The 15,469-nt window shown below is 42.5% G+C and overlaps 1 protein-coding gene across 9 annotated transcripts in view; it reads right to left on the reverse strand.

Moving 5' to 3' along the window:
* Positions 1-434: 434 nt before the first annotated feature.
* The window catches only part of LOC119485982 (teneurin-3), a 387,301-nt gene continuing 372,266 nt past the window's right edge, over positions 435-15,469 (reverse strand). For all 9 annotated transcript variants that reach the window (XM_037765855.1, XM_037765854.1, XM_037765852.1 and 6 more), the window contains 11 exons: positions 14,136-14,333; positions 13,330-13,389; positions 12,578-12,922; positions 10,699-10,943; positions 10,434-10,615; positions 9,517-9,719; positions 8,830-8,940; positions 8,561-8,703; positions 8,334-8,458; positions 5,929-6,059; positions 435-2,941 (listed from right to left, as the gene is read on the reverse strand). In XM_037765855.1, coding sequence (XP_037621783.1) covers positions 2,186-2,941; positions 5,929-6,059; positions 8,334-8,458; positions 8,561-8,703; positions 8,830-8,940; positions 9,517-9,719; positions 10,434-10,615; positions 10,699-10,943; positions 12,578-12,922; positions 13,330-13,389; positions 14,136-14,333 — 2,499 coding nt within the window. In that variant the 3' untranslated portion in view covers positions 435-2,185. The remainder of the gene's footprint in view (positions 2,942-5,928; positions 6,060-8,333; positions 8,459-8,560; positions 8,704-8,829; positions 8,941-9,516; positions 9,720-10,433; positions 10,616-10,698; positions 10,944-12,577; positions 12,923-13,329; positions 13,390-14,135; positions 14,334-15,469) is intronic.

The following is a 15,469-nucleotide window of genomic DNA, read 5'->3' on the forward strand; positions in this document are numbered from 1 at the left end:
AAATGGTGTTCATACTGCTCCAGAGTTCACTTTAAGGCGATCCGAGACCTTCCCTTCGAGGTGGACTACAGAGAGCGGTGTTCACACAAACCCGAAGGAACAGCACCAAGGGGATTAAAGCATGATTTATGCTTGCCGCATCCACGAGGGTCGCGAGTGTCCGCACGGCCAACGTGATGTCACACCATCAGGCATGGCCCTTCGTGGGGTTCCGTGCAGCAGGTTTTTTCCTGTCCGTGCACATCAAAACTTTTGTAACTACTCGGACGCAGATGGGCGGCGAAAACTGAGAACTTTGAGGAGCTTTGAGAATGTTGATTTGCCGCGAGGACAAAGCTGTATGGAACTGTGATGCCACATTCATCATTGCTAGCAGCTTTTCAGAGCGGATTGCAAAAGAAACACAGATGTACAACACAGTAAAAAAAACAAACAATAGTTTCAAGGATTTTTATTCTTTACCGTAGAAACACTGTACATAAATTACTTTCTCTGAGACTAATATTGATGTACGGATAAGTGGAATTTCTCAACCTTCAAAATAAAAAAGATCAACCCATAAAACATTGTCAACTCGTCTCTGGAAAAAAAGGATTGGTAGCATATGATGTTAACACTCTGTGTAAAGTTCCTGTTCTTTCCTTTAAAATGATTAAAGATGCCTTCCCAACCTTGTAAACACACATACACACAAAGAAAACTCCTCTATAAGAGTACAGAGACCCACAATCAATGAGAAAAACATCCACATCGATTTTTGATCTATTACCGTTACTCATTAAAGTCACTGATGGCGATGCACTGTCCCTTTAAGGAGAAACAAGCAAAAAAGAGGAGAGAAGCAACGATTAGTTACTACTCACAGCAACCCTGCCCCCCCAAAGCCATGACAACATGTTTCTATTGCAAGCAATACTACTACCTTTCGACCAATAAAATCACAAGGTCTATGCATTATGAGGCTGAGTCACATTTTGCAGAAGTGAAAGACTCCCGGGCTGACAGGGGACCAGTGTTTTACAGGACCGGTGAGCCCACTCGGTCCACAAAGTATCAGCAACAGCCGTGGCAATGTGGTCGCCTCCCGTTTCCTCACAGACCACCGTCGATTGTAGTCTGAAACTGTACAAATTTATAGACCTTGTAAAAGCACAGGGGATGAGAAGGAGTGGTTTTTAGAACTGACCAAACAGATAATAGATAAGAAGGAAACAAAAAACACAAATCAAAGTTTCGTTTAGTTCAGATCATGGTCCATTCCGGTGGTGGTGGTAGTGGTGGTGGTGGTGGTGTAATAGTAATAGTGGTATAGGTAATAGTATGTAAACTTTTTTTTGTTCATTTTTTATATCCCCTTTTTGTCTGAAGCAAATGCAAGTTTATATATAAAAACAAAAAACAAAAAATCCAAACAGAAAATAAGTCTTTTTTTTCCCTCCTTCGTACAAATTGTAGTCCTTTTTTTTTGTGCCCGTCTCTCTTAGAGAGAGTCCACAATAGTTCAGTTCCAGTTCCTTCAGCCATGGAAACAATAGATTCTATAGACATGGCTCACAGAGGTCTATAACCCAGAGCGGACGGGTCACACCTGGACCCACACAGATATGATACCTGCAACATCTGCGAGGGATCCACAGACATTTGTGTTATATTGACTGCTCTGACAGTTTACAACTGTCTAAATGCTTGGAGGCTCATCTAGTCGTGATGGCTGCGGAAAATGCTCAGTCGGCTATTTGAACGAGTCTCTACATCCCACTGTTTCACAGCTAGTAGCGCACGATTATAGCACTCAGGTTAGCCCCGCCTACCAGAGAGAGGGGGAGGGGCATGCGTGCAGGCTGTTTAAAGGCAGACGACAGGGCCAAAGAAAGAAAAGATAGATAGAAAAAGAAAGAGAGAGAAAAGGCATTGGTCAAAAGACTGAACTTCGTTGCAGGCTCATGAAGACTGTTTTTAAACTGTAGTTTCATGTTTCAGGTCGTTCGCGTTGAAGAGATCACTACAAATCCTACTTTACCGTCCTTGGAATAAAACTAATTTGCAAACGCGGGGTCTCTTCAGTGGCTACTTTGAGTCTCAAGACAGTTGAGTCTGTGACATCCATTTTTGTGTTAAAACTGATCTTTTTGTTAGTCTTTGACAGTCCCGGGGGGTAGAACTTAGACGTTTTGTTGATGCCGTGTTACCTCCTCCCTATCTCACTCTGCCGTAGGAACTGCATGTTGTTGGCGCTGTCGGCTAGCTCGGGGTACTGCTCTATGGACAAGACGTAGTAGCCGTCGTAACCCAAAACCTTCCCGCTGCTTAGCAGCTGCCTTTTCTCTCCTTCCGTCCACAGCCGAACTCCTTCCTCCCCGTCTCTCACCCGCTGCTGTTCGCGGGCCCAGGCGTCCGACAGCGCCCTCTGCCTCGCGTGCTCCAGGATTCGCGCTTTCTCCTCGTCCAGCGTCGTCCCGTAACGCACGTGGAGCGCCAGGGCGCCGTACTGCAACTCCACGTCGGCGAAGCGCCGCGTCCTGCTGTTCAACACCGTCGTGGACTGGGACACCGTGACGTTGACGCCGTTTTCCAGCGATTTCCTGCCTGAGGTGAGCCGGAGCGCGCTGAGGTCGTTCTCGGGCAGGCTGGTCTTGATGAAGTAGTGCGTGTCTCGTCCCTCCACCGTGTAATGCAGGTCTTCAAGGTAAAAGGCGTTGTTTAAGACCGCGGCCACTTTGATGCAGTCCTCATTGGCGATGTTGAGAGCGTTGGTCACCACGCGGCCTTGGATCACGGCGAGCATGACGCCCTTGCCGATCAGAGACTTGACGGTGGCAAACCACAGCCAGGGTCTGGCGTGGTCTGAATGCCGCCGGCTGAGCTGGATCTCCGGCATGCGCTCGAAGGACAGGAAGGCCCGAGACTGACGAGTCACCTCCTGCTGGACACCTGAGATAGTCTGTGGACGAGAGAAAGACCAGAGTGTTTGACTTTATGTTCTGCTTTCTCTTTAAGACATCATTAACATATAATAAGTACAGTAGACAAACAATGCATTAAAAAAACACTGCATGATAATACAGACAATAAGTTCTGTGGCCTGGTAGCTTACTGGGGAAAACCACTGCCCTAACAAGACAGTAGGAAGTGGCAAAGAGTAGATACACTGAAAAAGAACAGTGATTACATGGTTGTCATGGTAAAGTGTAAATATTCATTTGTACTCATAACTACGACAACTGTAATTAATGAATTTTAGACCGTGGTTCTTTTCAATACGACTTTTGTCATACGATCATGCCAGGACGCTCGGGGCGTCAAAGCGTCCTCGAGCGAGATACCGAACCCCAAATTGCTCCTGAAGGCCGTGCCATCGGGGGGTGAATGAGTACTTATAGTTCAGCCAGGTTGGCTCCATGTATAGCAGCCTCTGACATCAGTGTATGAATGTGTGTGTGTGAACGGCTGAATGCGGACATGTAGTGTAAAGCGTTTTGAGTGGTCGAAAGACTAGAAAGGAGCTATATGAATACAAGTCTATTTACCATTCCTAGATCGGATCTTGCTCTTTGGCCTGGCTCGCATTGAGTTCATATCTCAGTGAGGTGTGTGTATAGCATGTAGCCAACAATCCGGACAATTTATCAGACGTACGCGTCGCATCATCTCCCCCCTCGCCCACACACGGGAGTTCCTCTCTCGAGTGAGAGCAAAGGGAAGAGGAGGAAACCCGGGGCTGGAGTCGTGTTAGGTCACTGCTGATGAAAACCCAACATTTCCTGAATTTGCTGCTTCAAAATAAAAGCTACTGACGGAAGTAATGGGGGACTTTTATTGTGAAGAATTGACAGGACATTAAATACGTTTGTCACCGAATACAGTGCTTACAGGGATGACGTATTTTTGTAGGCCAACCAGTAAGTTAGCATCGCCCTGGTTCCCTTGACAAAAAGCCAATGGGATTGTTCCAATGGGTTTTGGATTATTGCAGAAAATCAGCTCTGTGGCAAACAAATGTTCACGAGACTTGCAGGTTTTGCTCAGCAAGATAATCTTCACAGATGAACACCACTTCTGTAATTTTTATAGCATGAATGCATTCACAAAAGCAACTACACCACGGTCGCATGAATGTGAGTATACACAACAAGTAAAGGAGGACGAGACGGCGTGATGAAGTTTAGTATTCTCATTTAAGCACTTGTTAGCGTCTTTTTAAGACACATAAAGGCTTCAAAATTCACGAGTGGGATATTTACTGACGTATTTTATATCATAGAACAAAACGTTAAAATCTCTTCAGCTTATTGTGTTAACCACAGACCTCCATAGACAGGCATCTAGCTTAAAACCCATTCAAAGAAACCCATTGACTTACAGACGAGGGAACAGGAAGTGCTAAAATGCTAACTCATTTCCGGGTTTTAGGACTGATTCCTGTAGCGCTCTATTAGCGGAGCTTTCTACTAATACTGCAGGGAGGAAGAGTAAGCAGCATAAATAACAGCAGACTTTTACTGTGAATAATTTTATGGGAAATTAAATGTTTCCCGATTGGGCGTATCTAACATCACAAAAGTCACATTGAAAAGTGCAACCAAGGCCTTAGAGACTGTTTTCGAATCATATTCAGAACGTAGCTTGTACTTCTGCTGTTGCTCTGTATTATTTCAATAATATCTGTACGTGTATGTTATTGTTATGTCATATGTGTGTATTACATTTTGATTCTCCCTCCCAGGGACTGGGAGAGAAAATGAGATGTCTGGCTGTATCTATCAGTTTTCTGTATGTCATTATTATTATTGCATTTTGCACTCTGCGAAATAAACCAGAATAAACTAGAAAGGAGCAGTTGCAGAATGGCACTGCACTAAAGAACTAACAAGATATAAACACACACAACAAAAGAAGCAAAAGAGGAACTCAACTGCAAATTGTTTGGTGCCAATACATAAAAGTGTGTGTGTGTGTGTGTGTGCACATGTACATGTGTGGCCTTGGCCGATCAACACCCCTGTAGCTTCTGAATTTCCCGGTGAGAAAGGCCATTACTGCTCCCAAACTGCACCAATAAGTCCAGTACATTCGCACTTCAAAGAACACTGCCAGTCGGTCCAAGTCTCTCTCCTTTCCCTCCTCATTTTCTGTCGTTTTTTTCCTCCCAGTTCCTTTCTGAATCTGCCACATCTATTTTAGTCTCTGTCTTCATTAAGCAGTGTTCATGTTGGCGTCTTTATTTCACTGAATTTCAGCACAGTCTCTCACTCTTTGTGCGCAAGTGTGATAACCTGTCCTGTATAAATAGCAACCATAACTGAGTGAGTGTAAAGAAAAGAGGAAGGAGCAGTAGAATGCAGCTTTGAGCCAAGAAGGATTGGTTTCGATGGATGACTCTTTATTGTCCTCTCTCCTCGTTATTCTCACTCCATTTCTTCCAACAGTTTCCTCTCTTTCCCCTCCATTTCCTCATTTTCTTTTCTCTATGAAGTCAGGTTGTATCTTGATTTTCTCACCCTTTTTCACTCCCTTCTTTTCAACTGCTTCATTTCCTTCTCAATTTTCAGTTTGTAGTTTTCATCTCGATTTTATGAATGTGTTTCGCTCCATGACTTTCTTCTCCATTTCATCTTATTTTCTTCTTTTATTGTGTTTTTATTTTGCATGTATGAAAACTTTTCTTTCCTAAAGGTCATTGTGTCTGATCAGTGTAAATGCAAGTCCATTTACCATTTACCATAATAATACAGCCATGAGCAGTGATGTCACAACAGGTAACAACAAAACACCTGCCGTCACATCACTGATCAATGCTTGAAGGTTTGTGGTTAAATGTGGATTTGCCCATCAGATATGACGACAGAGTACAGTCTGCTGTTAATACAACACACATCTGCATCTGTGATTCTTTCAACCTTTCTATCTAAGAGTACTTAGGATACATACAGGCAGGTCATCCCACAGCTGACTCTTCTTCATCTCCAGCGACGGCTGCGTTAGGTCAAACTTGGGAATGGGGAATCCGGGGATGGCGTTGTGGAGATGGAAGCCAAATGTGACCAACCAGATGTTGACATCTACAGAGATAGAGAGAGCAGTGGATGAAGGAAAAGAGAAAAATAAAAGAAGTGGACGAGTGCTTTCAAGTCGTGTTGCTTTAATGATTTGCACTCAATAGAGGCACCAGCTGAACATACTTCTTATAATAACTTTAACAAACATCTCATGCAGCTCATTACTAAAAAAAGTAATGTTGCAGCTTCCAATTACTACAATCCAAAATAATTTATATCTGACCCAACTTTTATGCTGGATTACTTCATGTCTCCCAAGATAAGTTTACTTTCCATCTGGCAGATGGAACATTTTAATTATTTCACCATACTGTTGGGCAATGTTGCAAAAACATTAATGCCAATTATTACTTATTACTACCAAACTATTCTCGAAGGAAACAGGCAGACTTACAAATAATTAGTTTTCATCAGTATAGCATGTGTGATAGAATTCCTACCCCCACTTCATTATTCAGGCTGATGAAATACAACATGAAACAATATAGTTCCACTATACTGTCTGTTGGCAAACTGCATCCAGTGCAGTAATAAAGTGACGCAACAAAACATTTGAATATTGTTAAAATTTCTTCATGATTTATCGAACCTTTAGACAATGAATAATCTACAAATAAATGAAAGAATCACCCTGTATTTCTTAAAAGTATTCTGCTGAAACAAGTTTTGGTTGCCAAATGTACATTTACTGTATTTATGTAGTATTAACCGTAGTGATTAGAAGGGGATCTAGAATAGAACTTTGAAGGACGTCGATACTTATTTATTACACAGCTTTGTTGAATACTCAATTCTGATTGGCCAATCACAGCATTCTGCTGTCTGTTATTTCTTTATAACAGACCGTTGCTATGGGAGCAGGTATGATGTCGGACTCTTGAGGACCATTTTTTTGTGTCAAAGTATTGATTTCTTAAGTAAGTAGCGGTGTAAGAAGCAGGATAATGTACAGCTAGTGGGTCATTGTTATGAAATAAACCCACACAGTCCTGCATCGCCCAGTCGGGGTTTATTTTACAACAATGACCGGCTCGCTGTACATTATCCCTTACATAGACCACTTCACAGTTGTAAATGTAAACATTCCAAATGTGTTCCAAGTTTATTTCCTGTTGCAGCACGATGAACCTATAAAAGAAGGAAGGGTTATTACGTCATCGTGGCACCATCCTAATTTTGCAAGTACCTGTATAAAGGTCCAGATTTATACAAGTTTATACAATTTGACGATTAGTACCACCTCCTGACAATACTAGGAAACATTATTATTATTATTATTATTAATATTACTAAATATCATTAACAGTTTGATGGTTGGTTAGATATTGATAACAAAGATGCTCTATTACAATCAAATATATATAGAATACTACGGGCTTAGCACTAATGTGAGTTCAGTGACCTTATGACCCTTCCTTCTTTTGTAGGTTCCTTGTTGTAGGAAGTAAACATTGACCCAAGCTGTTGCCTAGCAATGCAGTTCCATTGAAACAGCTTATAGCAGTGGTTCTCAAACTTTTTACATCACGTACCACCTCAGAAAATATTTGGCTCTACAAGTACCACCATTAAGACCGATGTTAAAATACAGTAGCGCAGGCCTACCCTAGTCAGCAATGCACAGTTCACGCAGGAGGCAAATTTATTCGTAATAATAATATTACTTATTGTTGACTTTTGTCAGCCACAGCCACGCTGTACAAAGTGGTAGAACTGGCACTTAAACTCTTCTATAAAACCATAATAATAGTTCCCGTTTGGAGCCACGACTGCAGTGTTTTTGAACCCTTCATCATTTTAGCTACCTCAGCTTACTATCTTGTCATCACAGTTTAGCTTCTCACTAATCGTGGATGTTTTGCACGCACTACTACCCGACTACGTAGCTGCTACGTGGCGGGGTAGTAGTGCGTGCATGTGTTTTTTTGTTTCAAAATAAAAATATTACAGCAAAGCCAAAACTTATTTTAAATCCCATTTCAATGATCTCTTGGTAAAGGTATTTTCATTTGTAGTAGTATTTTGATAAATGTTTTTAAATTCATTTTATTTCATTTTTTTAAAAGATATTTCAGAGATTCCTCAGCATACCACTAGAGGGAGCACACGTACCACCAGTGGCACACGTACCATAGTTTGAGAAACACTGGCTTACAGCACTTGGTTTGGAACCAGAAAAAAAAGTCCTACTTCAGTGTCTCCTGATGGACCATCTAGACCCCCAAACGTACTGGCTTCTTCTTTAATGCTTTTATACTGTAAATGTTTTCTCGTTACCTGTGACATATTCTTTGACTTGATGAATCTTGCTGACGGGGTTGTTGCCTCGGAACATGTAGAGGTTGAAGGGCTGAGGGTCTTTACCGACACGTGTCCATGTGCTGATGTCAGGAGTGGTCCACCTTCGTTAAAAAAAAAAACAGATGAGACCACGACAAAGCTGGAAGAGCATCCTGTTGTAAGAGAATGAACCTCTCATGTTTGGACTGGAAACGAGTGAATACCTTCCGGCAGGGATGTCGTAGTCTCTGTCTCCGAAATGCAGCAGTCGTGTCAGAGGATCGTACAGGCCTCCGTGGAACCCGATCACCAGCACGAAGTCTGGGTTGGAATCAAAGTAAACCTCCCCATACGCCGTGTACTGCACCTAAACACACACACACACATAGATTATGATCTGATTAATAGAATTTGATAAACGAAATAGAATCAAGCACTTTCTTCCTTTGCAAGGAAACAACACACACACACACACACACACACACACACCTACCTGTTTAAGCAATAGTCCATTGTTGCTAAAGACAGCCAGTGGGGTCCCAGTGTTGTCACATGCGATATAAAACTCCTCTCCACTGCTGATCTCCATAGCAAACACATGGCCCTGTGCAACAATAAACATCACAATTAAACACATTATGAATATAATAATTATAATAATAATAATGATGAGTTTTGTTATTGCTGTTGTATTCTAACTCCATAATCCGCCATAAATAATGATGCCATTATTATTATTATGAATTATTGTAGGTGTGGGTGACCATATTCATCCCAATAAAACACTGTTACAGGTTCCCTAACCTGTGAAGCAGTTAAAGTGTTTTTATGTGATGAAGTGGTGCTGCTACAGAGAGAACCATCACCTCCTCTCTAATTGAGATGCTGTACATTCACCATGTTTTCCCTATGGTCACTGGAGGGAAACCTGCTCCACACAGACTGTCATAAATCAAAAGTGACTCATAAATAGCAGCGAGTGGGAGCACTGTGCAGAGAAAGCTAGACTCCTCCACATTCAATGTTTGAGTCTCTCTCTAGCTGGAGATGCTGGAGAAAATTTGAGTTTGGAAAAGAAATCACAAAATTTGACGTACTTTCCTTGTCAAGTTTGACAAAAATACAGTATATTAGCAATGATATCGCCATGTTTAGAAGGACTTCTCCAGCGTATAGCTACCTGCAGATCGTAGTAAAAGGATGTGATCTCGGAGCTGGAGTGGTTATAGACGTGGGTGATCCTGGTGGGGTAGTTCAAGTCGGCGTAGAAGAACTGCAAGTGTTGGCCCAGACTGTTTCTAGATGCCACACGCCGACCCAAACCGTCGTAACGGTACTGGATGGTCCAGCTGGCCGCTTTACTGTAGACACGAACTAGAAGACCTGAATTACAGGATAAAAAGGAAGAATAAGGATGTGGAGACAACAACAAGTTAAATGTTGCTGTTGAAAGCTACTAAACTATGTGTATAATCTAAAGATGCAGGCTTTGGTGGCCCCCAGTGGTAGTATACATTTCAGTGGCATTGTTAAGGCTCTTTCACACCAGCATTTTAAACAGCAAAGTTAATTCATTGTGGACCATGATTGTAACAGACTAGCGCTAGCATGTTCCCAGCTAGTAGTTCACCAACCAGCCCTGCTAGTAGTCACTACGTCACCAAGCTTCTAGCGTGGCCTAATTCATAAGGATGAATGTGTAACAGAGTTTTCTTGGTGATTCCACTTGCTAGCATTATAACCAGTCATATTTGGTTTTGTATATGTATTGTGGATTCCTATTGGTTGGCAGGCTTCTCCTTAGCATATACATTCTGGCTTTGATGTCAGCTCGGTGCCAGTATGAGAGGATTGTGCCCACACCTAGAGATTGCTGTGCCTACATGACTGACTAATGGGTTTCCATGTTTGTTGATCGGGCAATAAAGTCCAGCCCAGAGATCGAAGTGAGTGTCGGTCCTTGTTTCACACAACACAACAAACGCAGACTGAAGACGAATTACAATGGTTCCACACAGATGAACTTTGCTGTGTCACTTTCTGGTGTGACTGGGCCTTTACACTGCTATGCTGGGCCACCAACATAATAATTCCCACCTTTGGAGTTGTATTCAAATATCTCGGCTCCTCTCTGTCTCAGGAAACCGTCTTCGTCCAGCCTGTACTGAACATCTCCCAGACGAGTGATACGATCTCTCAGGTCGTAGCGTAGAGGGGTTAACCGACCGCTGTTGCCAGGGTTCAGCAAATGCAGGTTCCCATTCAGGTCATAATTATACCTGGAAGGCCGGACAATTACACTATTAACATATCAACATCATCAAATGATGGTGCTTGTTTCAGTTTAATGTCATCATCCTACCTCCACATCATTTTCTCATTAAGGGAGACCGTCTGCAGCTGTCCATCGACGTCGTACTCGTAACCGTATTTGGTCGTGTTGGCGAACGGTCCAATCTTGATCTCCCGCTTGGTGACTCGTCCCATGTTGTCGTACTGAATGGTGATCCAGTACATCAGAGACCTGAAGATCTCGTACTGGATCTCCTTGATGCGGCCGTGCTGGTCGAAGTGTTTGGTGTAAGTCATCACTGCTGTGGAGATGATCTGAGACAGGGGAAGACAAGTTCAGAGGACTAACAGTTTACAAACAGCTGGAGAGACTACACATGACTGACCAGACAAGACAATGGGCATTAACACTAAACAGGAGCCATTCAGGGAGGTTTTCATCCTGCTTTGTAGACACAAACACACCGGTTGTATTTGAGGAATTCAAGCATATAGCTCAGGGCCTTTTTAATCAAGCATCTCAGAATCACTCCTAAGACACCAGCTTTGAATGCTATCAGCAAATTGAATGGGCATTATCAGAGATTATCAGCCTCATAGATATAGTTTAGAAGGGGCATGCTACACATTTTAGTAGCTTCAGAAGGCCGTTATCAATTATTCACATGGTTGATCGCCGATATGAATGAAAGAACACGACACCGACCTTTAGTAGTAATCATGACTGTAGCAAAGGAGGATTTAAAGAGTGACATGGGGTGACGGTTGGGGGCGATGGATGGGTCAAACAAACATAACTTTTACCCCGGGACACCGCTGTTTGTGTCCTGTTCGACACCAAAATTAGACGTCGACTTAGTTTACCGTACTTTTGTTATGTAACACACGTACTTCACAAGTTAAGTAGGTTCAAGTGTTCTTGAGCGGGTCAGTGTTCGCATTCCAAAACACATTATGTTTGCAGAGTAAACTCATCTTCTTCAACCGCTTATCCAGAGTCGGGTCGCGAGGGCAACAACAGCACCAGCAGGGGACCCCAAACTTCCCTTTCCCGGGCCACATTAACCAGCTCTGAATGGGGGATCCCGAGGCGTTCCCAGGCTAGTGTGGAGATATAATCTCTCCACCTAGTCCTGGGTCTTCCCCCGTGGCCTCCTCCCAGCTGGTCGTGTCTGGAACCACCTCAGTTGGCTCCTTTCAACGCAAAGAAGCAGCGGCTCTACTCCGAGTCCCTCAGGGATGACTGAGCTTCTCACCCTATCTCTAAGGGAGGCGCCAGCCACCCTCCTGAGAAAACCAATTTCGGCCATTTGTACCCGCGATCTAGTTCTTTCGGTCATCACCCAGCCCTCATGACTGAGTAGGAGAGTAGGAACGAAGATTGACCGGTAGATCGAGAGCTTTGCCTTCCGGCTCAGCTCTCTTTTTGTCACAACAGTGCGGTAAAGCGAATGCAATACCGCTGCTCCGATTCTCCGGCCAAACTCACGTTCCATGCAGAGTAAACAATCTGAATAAAAACGATATGTATATTTATTGGTCACTGTCCTTGAGGGGATACATTTTACTTGTAATTTGCAAGTAAACTTAATGCTGTCAATTACATAACTCTGTCATATCATCAGTAATGTAGAAACTGTTGTGATATGATCTATAGCCATATCTCCTATACCCCAATGAGAGGCCCCTTGATGCCAGGTGCAGCTGTGAAAAAATTCAGTTTGGAAGGACGGGGGAGGGTGAAACAGTAAAGTCAGACAATTAAGGTTGGAGGGCTGTGAGTGATGCCAAAGTCTACACTTAAATTGTCAGATTGAGGATGTTTCACTGACTAATATCAAAGTATCACCTCAACGTCTGATCCACCTTGTCAAGATTTACGATGTACTTTTTCTTACTTATCCATCATTTAAGGACAATTTAAATGGATGCAGTAAATCCTGTCTTACCTGATTGATATCGTAATAGATGACTCCAAACTTCCCAAACTGCTCCACCTTCCCAGATATATCATCGAACTGATAGAGATCGATCGGCAGCGGCGTCTCGTTGATCACAGCCTGCATGCTGGTGACTCTGAAGCTGTTGTCGTAGGTGTAGTCAAAGCGCGCGTTCACCATCCCGTCCTCGCTGAAGCGGAATATTTGCCGGTCGACCAGCGGGCCGATCTGCCGGTACCGGATGGAGCAGATGAAGCCTTCGCTCTGCAGGTTGACGGTCTTGAGCACACCGGCGGTCTCGTCATACGTGAAACTAACCCGTGTTGAGTCATAGAGGATCTCTGCCAGCTTGTTCTGATGAGAGAAATAAAACAGACCACCTGACTCTGTTTCTTCATGGTCAGGGCTGTATCCATGATCTCTCCCTGTCATGACTTTCAAGTACACGATGCAAAAATAGATCTTCTTTCCATTTATTCCCTATATATATATATATATATATATATACAGTATATGATTATCCTGCTCAGGATCTTGGGGAAAAATAAATCTTATTCAAATGAATTCCCAATATAACTATTCATATGTGGGTTGACAGAAAATAACGATTAACGAACAAATGAAATAATTAATTAATCTAATACTCCAATGTTGCTATAAATATTACAATATATAAACATAAATTTACAGACAAGTCTTAATAATGATTATTTTTATTATTATTAACTATGTTAACTCTGTAAAAACAGAAAATTGCATACCTGTCTGCGATATTTGTACAGTATACGGCGGCCAGTGCCTAGATGGGCGACTCTGAGGAGCTGGAGAGAAAGAGAGAGAGAGAAAGCAATTCAGTTTTAAAGGGGACATATCATCCTCATTTTCAGATTTTTAGTTTGGGTTTCTCCTCAAACAACGTTTACACACTTTAATGTATAAAAAACACATTATTGTTCTCATCCTGTTTGTCTGAATCTGAAACGCTCCGTTTTAGCGTCTGTCTCTTTAAGACCCCCTCCTGAAAAAGCCCTGATTGGCTTGCGAGAAAAATATGGTGCACCTTTGCAAAGGTAGATCTCCAGCAGTAGGCGGTATATATTCTGAGCCTGCATATGACATAGGAAGGGGAGCCACATCTGATTGGCTGGTTGAATCACATGTTTTCTGATCTAGACAGCCCACAATAGACTGACTGGGTCGTCTTTATTTCCCAGTTTGTGGGTTGGTAGGCACTCCAGATACCCAGATGGATGTGACAAAGTGAGTTTTTCATGATATAAGCCCTTTAATATTATTAAAATGATGATCAGATGAAGGGGTCGCTGATCATACTGATTCATCATGAGTAAGCCAACCTGGTGGGACTCACAGTCACAAAACAATTTACTGTAGAACTGCATTGTCTACTTAAAATATAATGGGTGACACTTCTAACTCAAGTGTATGGTGTGAAAGCTGTTATGTATGTAAAAAAGGAAAATAACAGAAAGAAGGAAAACTAAAAATCCTATCATGTAATATGAATTTCAGTTTTAGTACACACACACACACACACACACACACACACCTGTCCGTCTTCAGAGTAGTCCACAGTAACAGAGGCGTTGCTCTCTGGGGGGTTGTAGATGTTCCTGTAGTATCCTATGGATCTGATAGTCTGCATGGTGTGTCGAGCCACGCTGGGCATGGTGACGGCTGACAGACGGTCCCCTGAGTCATAGTCAAAGATGTACTGGTGCTGGCTGTGCAGCAGCAAGACCATGGACTGTTAAGAGACGGGACAGAACAAACAAGAGCAGAAGCACAATGAGACACTTAACATTTAAACAATGTTGTGGAACATCCTAGATCAGTGGTTCTCAAACTTTTTACACCACGTACCAAAATATCTGACTCTCCAAGTACCACCATTATGACCAGGGGTGGGCAATTAGTTCTCCTCGGGGGGCCACATGAGAAACCCAGATTGTTGCCGGGGGACAAACAAATTCTTTCAGACGTAACCTCTATTTTATCACTATTATTAATTTATAGAAAACGTAATGCGCACTTATTTGGAAGATTTTACCGTTTGTTTTTATGGCCCTTAATGAGCTTCTTTATTAAGGCCTTTAACCCTTCAGGTGTCAGGCAGATCTCTTAGGTAATGAAAAAACTGAAATGAAGCATTGCATTAGGTTGAAGTAACGCTGGCATCAGCTACTTTATCCACTGCTTGGCTACCAGCTGAATAGGCCTTTTTCACAGCAGAAAAAACTTGACTGCTGGAGGTAGTGTGTGTGAAAGAAAGGATGTGGAGTTTTAGGGTGGTGGGTGTGAAAGACTTCAGACTTTCATGCAGATCTTAGTTTGCGTCCCGAAAAAAAAGATACTATACTTTACATATGACATACTCTGGAGTTTTGCAAAATCATCCAATATTACAATTTTTTCCCTGACAATACAGTTGGTTTATTAACCTCTTCCACTCCTTGAGGGCGCCAGTGCTCTCGGCCGACTTCACTTTTTTTTCAGAGGCTGTACCAGGCTCTAACTAGCAAATTTTGGCGAGGAAAAACTGGCATGGCGATTTTAAAAGGGGTCCCTTGACCTCTAACCTCAAGATATGTGCATGAAAATGTGTTCTATGGGTACCCACGAGTCTCCCCTTTACAGACATGCCCACTTTATAATAATCACATGCAGTTTTGGGCAAAAACCATGCAGTTTTTTGCATGCAGAACACACCTATTCTAAAATGGTGTATTTAAATATTTCTGCATACTGGAGTCCCTTAACAGTCTTGGAATTGATCCTTCACTAATTAACTAACTGGTTAAAGATATGCTAACACACTCTTCTAATGGTAGACCCTTCAAAACGCAGAGCCTTTTCCACCAAATGTTATTGTATAATCAATTT

This window comes from Sebastes umbrosus, chromosome 3, assembly GCF_015220745.1.
Source record: "Sebastes umbrosus isolate fSebUmb1 chromosome 3, fSebUmb1.pri, whole genome shotgun sequence".
Taxonomy (NCBI): domain Eukaryota; kingdom Metazoa; phylum Chordata; class Actinopteri; order Perciformes; family Sebastidae; genus Sebastes; species Sebastes umbrosus.